This window comes from Lineus longissimus, chromosome 2 (assembly GCF_910592395.1).
Source record: "Lineus longissimus chromosome 2, tnLinLong1.2, whole genome shotgun sequence".
Classification (NCBI taxonomy): Eukaryota; Metazoa; Nemertea; class Pilidiophora; order Heteronemertea; family Lineidae; genus Lineus; species Lineus longissimus.
The window spans coordinates 10094421-10109059 of record NC_088309.1 but is presented as its reverse complement, the minus strand read 5'-3'; the positions used below and the strand labels follow the sequence as shown (position 1 = coordinate 10109059).

General features: G+C 39.6%; 1 protein-coding gene across 4 annotated transcripts in view; it reads right to left on the bottom strand.

Annotated features, from left to right (window-relative positions):
- Positions 1-224: 224 nt before the first annotated feature.
- LOC135482580 (heterogeneous nuclear ribonucleoprotein K homolog) overlaps positions 225-14639 on the bottom strand; it is a 51435-nt gene continuing 37020 nt past the window's right edge. For all 4 annotated transcript variants that reach the window (XM_064762736.1, XM_064762738.1, XM_064762737.1 and 1 more), the window contains 9 exons: positions 13210-13253; positions 10019-10091; positions 9163-9408; positions 8444-8787; positions 8052-8098; positions 7686-7930; positions 7155-7262; positions 6475-6644; positions 225-3532 (listed from right to left, as the gene is read on the bottom strand). In XM_064762736.1, coding sequence (XP_064618806.1) covers positions 3490-3532; positions 6475-6644; positions 7155-7262; positions 7686-7930; positions 8052-8098; positions 8444-8787; positions 9163-9408; positions 10019-10091; positions 13210-13253 — 1320 coding nt within the window. In that variant the 3' untranslated portion in view covers positions 225-3489. The remainder of the gene's footprint in view (positions 3533-6474; positions 6645-7154; positions 7263-7685; positions 7931-8051; positions 8099-8443; positions 8788-9162; positions 9409-10018; positions 10092-13209; positions 13254-14639) is intronic.

Genomic DNA, 14639 nt, shown 5'->3' with positions numbered 1-14639 from the left:
CTCGTACTGTGGACAATGTGGCACAACTGTCCTCAGCGAGGCAAATCAGGTCATAGGTCTTCCATCCTCTCCGGAAATGCCTATTTCATACAAGTTGTCAACAACTATGCTGAGGTTCTGGTCTTTAACGAGCAGACCTCAGGGTGGGGTTCACCACTCATGGTGAAGGCATTCTCGCTACACTGAGGAAGCTCTTTCAACAAGAAATGTGAGAAACAAGAGTATTAAAGTACAAATCAAATTTATTAACATTCTCTGATCTACAATGGTAACATATTATATTCCTTTTAGGCCAGTCCTCCACCAATGTGATAACAATTCAATGACACAGCTTCTATTAAAGCAAGAAATCCAAAAAATTATGATTTTTAGATTTCATGTGGCAGGCATTAGATGCCTGGAGAAAAAGTGTTGTTGATGACTTTTGCTGTAATGAATGCATAAGGTCAGAATATGTAGCATATCATTAAATGTACTAATACAAAAAGAAAACAAAAACATTCGAATAAGTCAATTTTGAAGGAAATTGAGAGACACTTGCTAGAATAGAGGATTTTTCCAAGGTGGAGAAACTGACCAGTCATATACATGTAGATGGTTCTTATAACAAATGTCGAAGTGAAATCTGATTAATATATTCTCCAAAAGAATGACTCTATTTCAAAATTAAAGGTTCACTTTCATGAAAAACTCACCTTTTTAATGCGTCTCGGCTATTAAACTGATTTTGGATGTTTTGGATTGTTCCAACCAATAAATCGAGAACGTTAGAAAAAATAATGCCAGAAATTATCGCAATAAAGGAAAGTATTGTGATTAGAATTTCATGAACGAGTTTATAGAAGACAGTTATTAGTACCAGACTGAAACTTCAACAACAAGAGTTTTTATGATACTATGACAAATGAAAAATCTCTTGGAGACAATCTTAATGATATGAAACATGCATGATTACTCTACAAGGATACTCAACGTAGTCTACGATTAAAATCAGAACGCACGTGTTAACATATAAATCAATACTCTACAGATAAAATGATCTAGGTGAATTATGCTCGGGGTGTAAAAATATAGGGCCATGTATTACACTATAATCAACCGTTAAACTTAGCAGGGCCTACTCGATTTGGCAGTTAAACGAATAATTGCAACGAATCACCAAAGAAAGGAAGACGGGTACAATTAAATGTTCCTACGGATAACTTTCGCCGAAATCAATTTTGATTTTGGCAGTTGTGCGGCAAAATTTCTTTTTTCACCATCCGAAGCGAAGTTTCAGACTTTCCAAAAATAACCCCATCCCCAAATTCATTGTAAAAAAACATTAGTGTAGACTTCACACACTATTTTTGCAAGAACTTTTAACCAATTCAAGTGCTCTGCTGATTGAAAACAATATTTTGTTGATGAAAACATAGACAATTTACCAGTACCATAGCTTTGTAGTTGTCTGATTCATGACAAGATGATCCAACTCGTGAGTACATCTGGCTTTACAGCTTTGTCCAGAAAGTGTGCCAAGTTGTAAAGAATCAAACTATAGGAGCATGCATGTACACACAGTTACAGATAAAATAGATCAAGCAGAGTTGAAATCAATACTGCTGTGAACAGACGTTTGAGAAGATAACAAAGATTTAGGACTACCTAATCCCAAGGAATGCAATTGGATCATTTTATAGTAATTTTTACTGGATAAGGTACAAATGGGAGTAAAAAATAAATTAAAATAAATTTCACGGGTCATTCCCTGATTTTTGACATTTTAAGGACACTATATGAAGGAACTAACCGGTTTGGTGCATTTTAGACGAGAATGCAATTGAAAATCTCATCTGTTTGCTAAAAACTGACCATATTATTACGGCACTTTGTTATGAACAATTTGGATCAATTCAGTTTTTTTTATCAATGAGAAAATCTTTTTCGACCCTTTGCAAAATTCTGCGGAAATTTTTTTATCCTGCACATGGCAACAGAAGTTGTCGCCAGTCCTAAGCGCTAAGTGTACTAACCCATATTCTTATCTCGCTTCCGAGTTAGATGAAAGAAAGCGACAGGTGAACTTTTCTACAAGAAAAGAGATCGGATCGAGACACCTTAACATGAAGTCAAGAGGATACCGAGACACAACAGATAAGAAAGACCATTTCAACAAGTTTTTAATAAAACAAGTGAAAACAGTTCTCCAAAACTTGTGCAGTAAGCGTCCCCTTTTGTCGATGACAAACAGGTTTAGGGGTACCGTTAACAAATGTCGAACCTGCAACTTGTGGGATACAGGGAAAGAACAGGGAACAGATTTGGTAATAACAACGAGGGGCGGAAATGTGAATGAAAATCAATCAACTCACATTACACTCCAGGTACCTGGGTGGGGACACTAACTGCACATAGTTCAATGAAATGTTTATCACACAATGTTAAACTTACATCGGGAGAATACTACCGATATTGACCACAGTTTTACATCCCATTACATTTCTGTAGCAGAGAGTCCATGCTTCCACGGATATTAAATTGAGGAAGCATGGAGCCTCTCTTGTTTAGAGTCAGGCACTCATTGAAGTGATACACCGTAAGGCAACCCAAGTCCTCAGCCAACGCAAACTTTGAACAGAAAATCCCCCAGCGGCTATCTGTCAAAATAGTGGCATACAACTGGAGCCAATATCAAGCAATCTCATCCCAAAAATACAAACTTTTACCAAAAACAAACACGCCGGCACTATCAGGCCGGCCTTTTTGTGTATTTCTGATAAATGTTTTCTGCAGTTAAAATGTGTTCATCAACATCAGTGCATTCGTTACCTAGTCTTTCATAAAATAACAACTCTTCCGTATATATACTTTATTCATATTGACGAAGACGATAAAATCATGCCATCAAATTCAACGGAGAAATGCGCCCTGGCAAGATCTCGTACCTCTACATATCCACAAACATTTAATTATAATGCACATGAAAAACAAAATCCCTTGACCTGATGGGTAAGACACACACACTATGCCAGTGCACAACATTTAAATAGTTTTTTAGGGCTTTATACTTCTATTAAAATTACATAAAAAGAAAAACATTCCTGAAAGATATTTCATGGATTTTCCCACACCGTTTGACAAATTTGATATTTTCAAATTCTTTTTTTCCGGAAAAATGCATCTTTAGCATCATCATACATAAAAAGAATAAATGTTTTCCAACTGAAACAAACACAAGCAGTTTCAAATAAGCAGTAGGATTGACGAAATGGTCCACAATCAACATACACTTAATCACTAATCTCTCAAAGATACCCAAGCCCTCAAAGGTTTAGACAAAGAAGGAAATCAAAACAGTTCTCTAGTTGTTTTCTCACCCATCAGAGTCAAGAGAAGTTATACAGAATTTGAAATAAGATAACATGTTCCAGGAGCCCAGTCCTGAGCTATGTCCAACAATTTTGGTTCCTGGTAGCCTACACACACCCCGGAATGGTCATCTTCGCTCTAGAAGTCGTGGTGGTCGTGGTCAGCGGTGTTTTCGTGGACGCTGCAACGACAATAACAACATTTAAACATGAAGTCTAATGCGATAAGGAACGTATCAACGCAATCTATACAAAGGTACGATATAACTTGCTTTATTCATGTTCCGGTACAGACTATGCTACCTAGCCTAGGTCAGTAAAAGTACATGATGCTTAGTACAAACATATTACAACAGTTTCTCATGCAACTCAGGTTTGAAGCTGGCAATTTTCAAACATGCAATTCGTGTTTGATTTTATCTCATGCAAAGTTCGATAAAGGATTTTGTGATTGCACGACAAACATTCTTACTTGTTAACCCTTAGAGTTTCGTCTAACTTCCATCACTGTGAAATTTTCGTCAAGAGGCCAAATTTTGTTTTGAGTTGAGAAAGATCACCAGTTTGTATAATTTCCTCACGATCACCGAAGAGCTCTCACTAACTGCTACACCGAGAGCTCTGCACTGATCACACGTGTTTCACTCTATAAAATGGAGCCAAAACTATGACCAAAATGCCGACAGTCCTGAAAGGGTTATCCATAATGAACCTTGAAGCAGTCCTAAATACACTCCCTCGTCACAACAAGTCAACCGATGCCAAATCCCAAAATCGAGCTCACACAGGTTCGTTTCGCTCCAACTTTAAGGGAATTGCCTGAACATCTTGAATAGGGCCCTATACAAAACATGCAGCAGATTCCAGCAAACTTGGAAGTAAACAAACCCAGGAAACTATGAACTCATTTTTAAAAGCATTGTCTTACAGTGGTTAGGCAAACCGACCACACGCATGCTGTGCATATTTTTGCCTGAAGACCAGCATGATCTCACCCGGGGACAGAGTGACATCAAAACCAGTCGACAAGTTCGGCCGGACTCGAAGCAACAAGAAAGAAACCACATCAAAATTCAAAAAGGTCACAAGTCTGTTTAGAAAATGTCGTAATAATTCTATTATGAATTGCTAATAGCATTGCTAGCCATCATGTACTTGCTTACTAACATACTTACCATCAAAGACTTCTTAGTGGAGTTGGGCCTACCTAGACCTATTACAAAATTATCATGCTACATTTCAGCCTGCCTATACTATCTCAAATGCTGGGTGTGACATCCACAATTTGGGAAGATTGTGATTCATTGTTCTTCAATTTCAAACAACAAAATCACTAGTCTTCCAGACTGCGAATGCCTGACAAGTCTTCTGTTTGGCTGCTCCGTCTTCATGACATCTAAACGTGCTCGACTGACTAAAGAATCCAGACTTGTGTATCCCGCACCACCACAACGGGGAACATGCGTTCAACGTCTGACTAAAAAATCAGTCTTCCTTCTCTTTGGTCTTCTTCCATGCACACGAAGCAGGCATCTATCCTCCTTGTCTGCTTCATAGCTTGACGCCCAAGTAATTCCCGATCTGACAATATCTTATTCTTTAAAATGTCTGATAGTTTGATATAAGATAAATTTGAGAGTTCTGACATTCTAAATATGCAGTTTAAAGTTACACGTAAGCTTTAGATCATCTTTTTCTGATAAGCTAAAGACACCTCAAGGAGTTTAGCGATCCAGGCAGTTGCCCGGATGGGGTTGCGGGTTAGGTTCCCGCACAGAACCCCAACAGCTTAAAACGGTAAACATCGCTTAACTTTGAAAAATATTCTTTGCCTGAGAAAAGGCCAGGCCAAGTGATTGACTTCTCAACCTGAGGCCAGTAGGTTGTGGGTTAGGTTCCCGCACTGTTATTACTCCCCTGGTAAAGATACGAGGGAAGCTCTGATCACAACTAACTGGTTTTAAATTTGAGTTAAACAAGGGTTTAAGGAACTACACTACATACATGTAACTGGGCCTAGGATCCTAAATGAACTTCAGCAGAACAGAGGAGCCTTGCATACTGAGAGCATGTGGTGAATGACAACTATTAATTTATTTTCGGGATGCGGCAAAATCTCGTTGCAGTCTTCAGCAGGACTCCAGGCCGGGCTGTTCTCCAGTGGACATCCTTCATTTATACTGTGCTGGGCTGGTATATTTTGTTCCTAAGCTCTCTCTAATAAGAGCAGAACTTCAATCCAATCCACAAATCTACACGTAGCGAACAAGTTTTGGATATCCCTAACTAAACCTATCTAGCATCTACACTGACCACCACTCAAAATTAAAATACAGAAGAACCTTTATTTTTGCCAACTGTCAAATTGTCAGACAGAAAAAACTCGAAATATTCCACACCAAGTATTAGGTTTGGTTCTGACCAATCCAAACTGCCAAATTTCAGAAGTGTTTCTACCTAGGGGTAATTTTCTCTCCATTTGTATGACTACGCATAGAAGATTTTTTCAGAGGTTCTACTGTATTTCAGACACAATTGAAAACAGGACGGACAGGTGTGTGAATACGCGGACTAAACAATCTGTGATCAGGATTTCAACCCATGGACAGGTGAGCAACAAAACGGCGTTGTGGTAGGAACATGAAAACGACTGCATCCCTCATCAATGTGGTTGGAAAGCTTCACGTGGTTGAAAATAATCTCCTAATGTGACACGACCGTGAATTCATTCTCCTACCGTGAAACAAGACGACTATATGAAAACCCCTTTGGACTTGGGCAGATGTTGGAAAGATGCAGTGAAAGTTGAAATCCAGTGAAAGAAAGCCACAGAATTTCGAGTTCTCTGTGACATTTGGTGCAAAAAACTTTTCTTTTCATCAAAATCTACCCAGTCGTCGAGGTAAGGGGGCCATTCATGATGTGCTTTTATAATATCTTCCTCTTCTCATCAGATGAGGTTTGCCCACCGAACGTTCTACCTGTGCTTTTATTACTCATGTAGCATTCGAAACAAACTAGATTTGTGGATGAGTGATAAGGTCAGATCTGTCCCCCACACTCCTCTGCGTGCCCTCATGAATGGCCCCCAAATGTAAAGTGTCCAGCAGCGGCCGACACTTACCATTTCTGCAGGAGATACTGGGCGTTCTCAATCTCCTGTGGGCTTCCTTGGATGGTTATGATACGATCTGTGCTGCCAGATGGCGCCTCGTCGATCGTGATGCAGGCCTTGGACTGGACTCGTACAGCTTGGATTCGACTGCCACCACGGCCAATAATTGCACCTGCCAGCTGGAATATCAAACGCAATATTTCAATGAATATTCAAGCCCTCACCTCTGACCCTAGTTATGATTCCAATGTTTTGGCAGAAGGACTGGAGTCTGATATGTTGAACTGTGAGAAACTACAAACACAAAGAGATACCGCCAACTCTCTGAGCAAAAAAACCTCAAAATTCCTAACAACTTAGGTATGATTTCTTGTCCTGTACATCCAACAAAAAAAAGTAGTTCTTAAACGATAAGACAGTTTCACCTCGTCGTGCAAAAATGACAATGTAACATCAAACTCTGTCGACATGTCCTGTAACCAGCAAAACTTGGAGTTGTACTTTCCAATAGACTTACTGTAACCAGCAAAACTTGGAGGTGTACTTTCCGATAGACTTACTGTAAACAGCAAAACTTGGAGCTGTACTTTCCAATAGACTTACTGTAACCAGCTAAACTTGGAGTTGTACTTTCCAATAGACTTACTGTAACCAGCAAAACTTGGAGTTGTACTTTCCAATAGACTTACATGTTTTGGGATGCTGACACGCTGTGTTTGTGCACCAGGAGGGTTATTGGAATTGCCTTGGTTCATCTGATTCTGGCCGAACAGCATGCCCTGGTTACCACATCCACTCTGAAGGAGACAAGTTGAAATCTGTGACAAATGTTTCACGGCCAAGAAAATTTTAAAAGATTTATTGTAAAATTACGGTCTTTCTACGTACAAGAGTTTAAGATTTTGTTTTCAATCTTCAATTAAGATGTGACCCAGTAGTGTCTTGGTCATGCTCGCTTTTAGTTTTTGCAAATATGTAAGGATCAAATACCGTCATGTAATCAATAAGGAAGACCATATACACACATGTATTGACAACCTTGGTCATGGTTTCTCTATAATTCTGGATGCCAAAACGGACTGACCATTCAGATGGACAGAGTCAAATTCTATTTCTCAGAATCATCATAACCTTTCGTTTAATCGCTGACACTATGCGTGAAGCATACTTTTACAGAGGTCTCAACTAATGCAAAGCCATAGGTGTCAATTTCTCCTTACCATGGTATCCTGGGTGAAGTTTGATTGCGACATAAGGCTAGTCAATCCACCGCTCATGTTGCCACTTCCCATCTGGTTATTCATGTTTCCACTCATCTGGTTCATGCCACCACCACCTATGTTGCCGTCCATGTTATTCGGGCCCATGTTATTTGGGCCCATGTTGTTTGGGCCCATGTTTGGACCAGACATGTTTCTCATGCCGTGCCCAACCATGCTTGGTCCTTGTTGGTTGAAACTCATATCTGAAAGAAGAGGTAACATTAGGAACTTGAAATACAAGGTCAAACTGTAAGGTAAATTGCTGTCAGTGCGTTGATGACTATTAAGAAAACTTTAAAATAAAATAAAATAGCCTTTACTCACCAAAATCATTCCTTATGCCAAAATTCTGGTTGCCAGCACTGCCTCGTCTGAAAAATCAAATAAGATAGTTCAGTGAAAATTGGAATCCTAAACCAGTAAACGACAGGCCTTCCAGTTCTCAGCACTTAGCTTGCAATACAGAATGATGCAGTTATGTTAAAGCTGTGATACTCCTAAAGAGTAGAGCTTGAATCGTGAATGTACAGGCCAATAGCTGGGGGTAATAATGTGAAGCGCTTTGACCGACTGAAACCAGTTGGATTTAGCGCCATATAAGTCTCATGATTATTATAAAGCTTCCCCTTCATGGTCAGAAATGTAACCGACAAAATAATCTGAGGGGTTGTAGGTTCTATGACAAGAGGAATAAAACGGAAAATAAATCTACTTACGGGCCACCTCCACCACCTCTGCTTCCACCGTGACCCCGTGGACCTCCCGGCCCATGGTGTCCTCCATGGCCCTGGTGTCCGCCCATATCACGACGGCCACGTCCGCCATCACGTCCTCCCAGATCTCGGTGTCCATGTCCGCCTCGTCGGCCGCCTCCCCATCCTCCGTCGAAACCACCGCCCATGTCGCCACCATAACCACCTCCGCCACCACCGCGTCCACCGCCTCCGCTGCCACGCCTATCGGGCATGTAACCGCCATATTCTTCATAATTGACGTAATCAATTTCTGGATTAACTTTCCTGGGGTCGTAAAGATCATGGGGACCACGACTGGGAGGTTGCTGTAATGAACATCACCACTAATGAAGTAACAGAACACTCAATAATCTTAATATCAATGTGGGTTTTTTCTTCTCAAGATAAAGAAGGGTATAACGATTTGAATCTACAGTTTGATAGTCAGTTTATCTTGTATTACAATGCAATTTTCACATGCCAAAGCTCCTTCCGAAACTTTCCAAACCAGTGTTTCTTGACCAAGGTGATAGCATGTTGTCTATTTGATACCAAAGGTCCAGCACTTCCAATTTGCTGAGTTTTGAGCTTGCCATGGGGCACAAAACCTAAAGTGCAGGCAATGAATGATCCAAGTGTTCTCTTTCTCTCAACCAATAGCGAGCAAACACTTCTTTACAGCCACTCAACAAGTTTCTCACCTCTAATATCTTGTAAATGATCCGCCTGAGACACGTTATCACCAAACTCCGCTCGCCAAAGATGGACACAACACGATCGGTCGAGTGTGGACAGCATTCTGGGTAAACGCGGATCTTCGTTTTCGTCTCTTCGCGCAGCAATTTGATAGTGAAGCCCTTCTTTCCTATCACACAGCCAATCTGCGTCTGAGGCACGAGCATACGCAGTTCACAGTCAAACGACTCCTGGCCCTTGAATTTTTGGTACTAAAAGAGACAGAAGGGAACTTGAGGAATTGAATCAGAAATTAGTGACCACATGTATGACAAAGTGATACTTTAACTGGAAAAGAATCATAACTTGTAATAAATAGTTAATACTATCAAATAAACTTGCGAAATGTAACTCAAAACATCAATGGACAGTCACAAAAAAATAATCATTTTGGTACTTAAAATGCAATTGGCTATTCTTTATGCATGAGGATTTTCCATTTCATTAAGATTCCACTCGAATGAGAACATCACATTTTCGTCCTCAACAAAAACTTGCCACTTTCGTAGTCAGAAAATAAGCACTTTAGCCCTTACACTGCCAAGATAAATTCAATTGATAATGCAAATGAGCAACAAGTTGTGAAGAGGATCTAAACCCAGTCATGTTCCTATTCATTGGATAGCTTTCAATGAGAGTTTTTAAATGAATACCCACATGACAGGGTTTTAGTAACTTTTCAGGTTTTTTTAAAAATTGTTTACTTAAAAAGATATTGCCTCTGGCAGTGAAAGGGTTAGAAGTGACTGGTGGCTTTTGGTCATATGGTGTTCATTGCAACATTCGTAGTTTTAGAAAATCAGACTTTGTTCTGATACTTACATCTTCAAGGCATGGTATGATCTCATTCAAACACTCAAGTGCCTGAACGTAGCCACACTGGATAGTGAGGATTCTGCAAGTAAGGAAAAAACAAACAGCCGATTAGAAACAGCTTCACTGAACGAAATATATTCATAAGGACACAGCATGAGACGAGAGTCTGACGTGTTTAATGCAACAATGAACAGTGCCACAACTAATTCCTAAATGAACCAGGAGGCAGCCAGGGCAGGGTAGCGCTACCGCGGTCACTGGTAAAAGGCGAGAGATGGCAGAAATGGCTCCAAAGTAGGGTCGACCCCAGGGAATGGGCAAAATGGGACCCAAGGGGTTCATGTAGCTGTTCGTTCAACTGAAAAGGGCCCATTGGGAAGACTTGGCCACTTTGAGATAATTTGGTTTGGAGAGTAATTTTTCTCTGTTTGTCAGGACTTGCTGTAAGATTAGCTGGGGCACTGTCGGCAAGGAGAAAGGCCACTTTTTATAAAGAATATCAATAGCTTTTTCATATTAAGGACTCGGCCAGAACTTAATCTAGTTCAACTTAAGATGCACTCAGACTGGAGGACTAATAATACAATATAAATATAAACTAAGATACGGAAAAACAATTAAACGCATATTCTACGACTTGAAAAGAAATTGTATGGTCAGTTGGTGTTGTGTGGCTCGAGGGTAACGATTGTATCTGACCACAGAGAATATTGTTCAACGTAATATAATTAGAAGGTGAAAATACTTGGAGTTTCAAGAGCGGCTACAGACCTTTCAAATTACGGCAATGAATCCACGAACATGAAATGAAAAGATGCAATGGCCAAATCTGACGTCTGCAGACTAAGACGCATCAGAAATCTTGATCATGGTCCAAGTGTCATTTTCTGACCACTCATCTTTTTCAAAGCAGGTCACAGATATCATTAGGCATAGTTTTAGAGGCCCTGTGGATTGGCATACATCAATATTCACCGCATTCCAACTAAGTTTGGGGTTTTCTTTAATCTTAACTGAACACGTACTGGTATGGCGATATTCAAAATGAACACACTCAGAGTCACATAAAAACACAAAAGACTAATGGGTTAAGCAGGCCATAACTGGCATTTGTTGTTATTTTGTTTATCAATGGTTTGACTAGAACACATTGTCAACGAGAGTTTGAATATTGAAAAATAAACCGCAGCATAAATACAACATCGACATCAATGTTCACATGGACATACAAGGATACTTTTTGTGTAAAACATTTTGCTCGCATGCGATTTGACAAATTTTGGAAAGAAATTCTCCATATGTACAAATACACCAACCGGGTTAATTTTTGGGTTGGGTGCCTTGCACTAACTGGTTCGTAGCCAGCAGCAGGCATATATGAATTCCGACAAGTTCCTTGCAACAAATAGTCTATCATTTTTCAAGGGAGGAATTTCAAAAATGGGATTTGCATTCAAGAGAAATAGATTCGCATTCAAAAACAATACGCTATTTTCAATAAAAAATTGTTCCATTTTGTGACTTCATAATAAGAAGGGATACAAAGCCAGCAAATCAAGTGTATGTACAAGGTATTTAAGTCTTGTGCAGGGCAACAGATGAAGTCCTCATAACACAGGATAGGACTGGGACTTTTTTTTAAAAACAAAAGCAATGCGCCACAGTTGGCCGTTTCAGCAGCGATGTCACAAACAGCGTCAATTTCAAGTGATTCCAAGAAAAACGTAGCAGCATGCACCACCGGGAATTTTGGCCGTCAAATAAACCTAAGTTTCTATGCTATAAATCACACATCGACGCACCCATACAACTCAGTGCATGCACAAATACCACCACCAAAAAGCAACTTGTAGCTCTTGGTCACCAGAGAATGTTGGAGAACAGTTCGTCAACCCTTCCATCCCTCCACTTGACCTGGAGCCCAAGGGTGCGGGGGAGGGAACTTTGCCTGGCTTATGGAGGACAGGGCTTCATTGCTTCCTCAGCTGGTCAACCTCTAGCTTAGTTAAAGCGGGAATAGGCAATCTATTTGGTTATGTCTTATTACTTTGGGCAAGTTCTTTGCAATTGTTCTTGACAGGGATTGAGGGCACCATATTTTTAGAATGAGACTACTTGATGGCTGGGCCAGGGATTTGACTTTACAAATATAACGGATTATACACTGCTAAACTATTTCAAAATCCAGATCAGGGAAGGTTCTACTTGGTTATTTTGGTGGGTAGGATTTGTTTTGTGTCACCAACTCAGCCAAAAGGACAAAATTTGTCATTCACCACATTTAAGTGATTGTTGAAGTGCAACCTGACTGTATGTTGGACCACCTTCATACAATATCGTGCGCTAGTTAGGTATGACTCACACAGATCAAGGAGAGCTAGGCAGACATCACATTTTCAATGGAGTCATCTAATACCATATTTGTTGCCATAGAAACCAAAGCAAACATTACACCTGAGAGCCTTCCTATGGTAGGTGCATTCAATTCGGCATATCCTGTGACATGCTGCTAGAAACTAACTTGGCGTGTGCAGGCTAACACACCGAGTCAATTTTAGACAGTTCTAGAATTTGTACCACAGTTGTTTCAACTTCCATCCACTTGACAAAGTGGGTGGAAGAGCAAAGGGGTGGGAAATGAGGTATTTGCAAATTAAAAAAATATGTAAAGATAATGAAAAGGAGTGCAAATCACTGTGGCTAACACTGGCTTCAACACATCAAATGATAAAGAACAAATGCCAGAACTTAGCAAAGTCTACATTCATATCCGAATCAGGACCACGATTCTTTATGAATACTAGACGACAAACGGTTAAGGTTATTTCAGCAAAATTCCAAGAGGTGGCGCTATACCAGTTTGGCAGTGGCATAGAGCACTAACAGGGTGGGTTAGGAACCAATTGAACAAATAATAATGAATTTCAACCACAAGTACTGGCCAAAGAGTAAAGCAGAGTGCAGCGTTTTAGTGGCCTATCACAAAGCGTAAAACGTCTAATATAGGAATTAGGCTCAAGAGGTAAAACAGCATCAGGCCACGCTCAAATTCTGGTACACGGTGCATTATGGCCAAAAGAGAGTAAGACAAGAGGTTTTGCTGGATATATAAGTGGCTTGAAAAAAGCCAAAGAACACATAACTACATCACTTGGGCCAGTTAATGTTTGACTAGACTAGTAAGAGGAGGGTCATACCGTTCAGAGCCTTTGCAATCGGGAACATAGATACCGGCATGATACTGCGTCGTTGGCGAGGGCAGGCAGCGTTCCATGGTGGAGTGGGTCAGGGCCATGTGTGTGTATTGTCATTTTCATTGAACAGGGCAGGGCATAGGGAGAATGGACAGAAATAATATATTTGTAGAACCATTAATACTATACAATGCAATCATGAATGGGTAAATCTAGAAAATATAAAATCTATGGTGAGGGCATATAAATATGGCGCAAAACAAGAGCAATAAAAATAGACAAATCATTGATGATAGATGGCGTGATGGGCATTGTTAGATGAGAATGGAGGATGGAGAATGTCAAGATGACGGTCATCAATCTATACGGATGACTTTGGCAAATCACATTCTGGACTTGGGCTTGTAATGGCTTTGGCTTTTTTAAAAGTGACTTGGGTTTAGAACTAGATTCATCAACTTGTAAAGGACATTGAGTTATCAGTCAACTACCACAACAAGTTCTACATGATAGGTTTTTGTCAGTTTACTACTGGGGTTCATTCAGGGTCTGTCTCATCAAATTGAAGGTCAATCTTTTTAAAGTGATGGTTTGTACGCGACTGAATCAGCAACTGAAGCACTTTCATTTAACACTTAATGCTAACAAGAGTTTCACTTATTGCTTACATAGTAGAACTCAAACAAGGTGACGGCACGAGAATATCATTTTCTTCAGAGCCTCAAGTCAATAAACCATTTCAATTAAAATGATGAAGCCTTCCTTTGAAATGATTCTATAACATTTAACTCATATCACTAAAATTCAGAAACTTTTGAATTATATTTTTCCTTTCATCAAATGACATAAAGGTTCAGCTTGACAAATAAAAGTTTGTCCAAAAAGTTCACACAGCTATTGTTCATAATATATAATAGAATACAGAAGTATGACTGGCTTAAAATCATCTTTTTTCATCATTTATCATTCAATATCAAGCAGTCTTTTGATCACCAATTGTTTCTTTAATAAACATTCAGCATTAGTATTGACATGGGGACAACATATTTGCCAAGCCTGCGGCTACACGATTGCATCACAACCCCAAACATAAGAACACAAAAAGAATTTCAAACACCATTTCTCTTCCTCTAGAATTTTCCGCAAGAAAAAAGTTGAAGTCTCATCAAAATTTCATCAGGTGACAACGAGAAAATCCATCCAAACTTATCTTTGTTCATATATGGTTACGTCAGCATCAATTTCAATAGAAATCAGGCCTTAATTTGTTGACAGCATTCAAGTTAAGTTGGACAAAAACAGACAAAGGATTTGAATGTGGTATCGACTGATTCTATTGTCTATTATGAACAATGTATGAATCTAGTAGTTTTTCTCTTGGCTTTATATCTATCTATTCAGAGAATCCTCTGGAACTAATCACGTAATATACA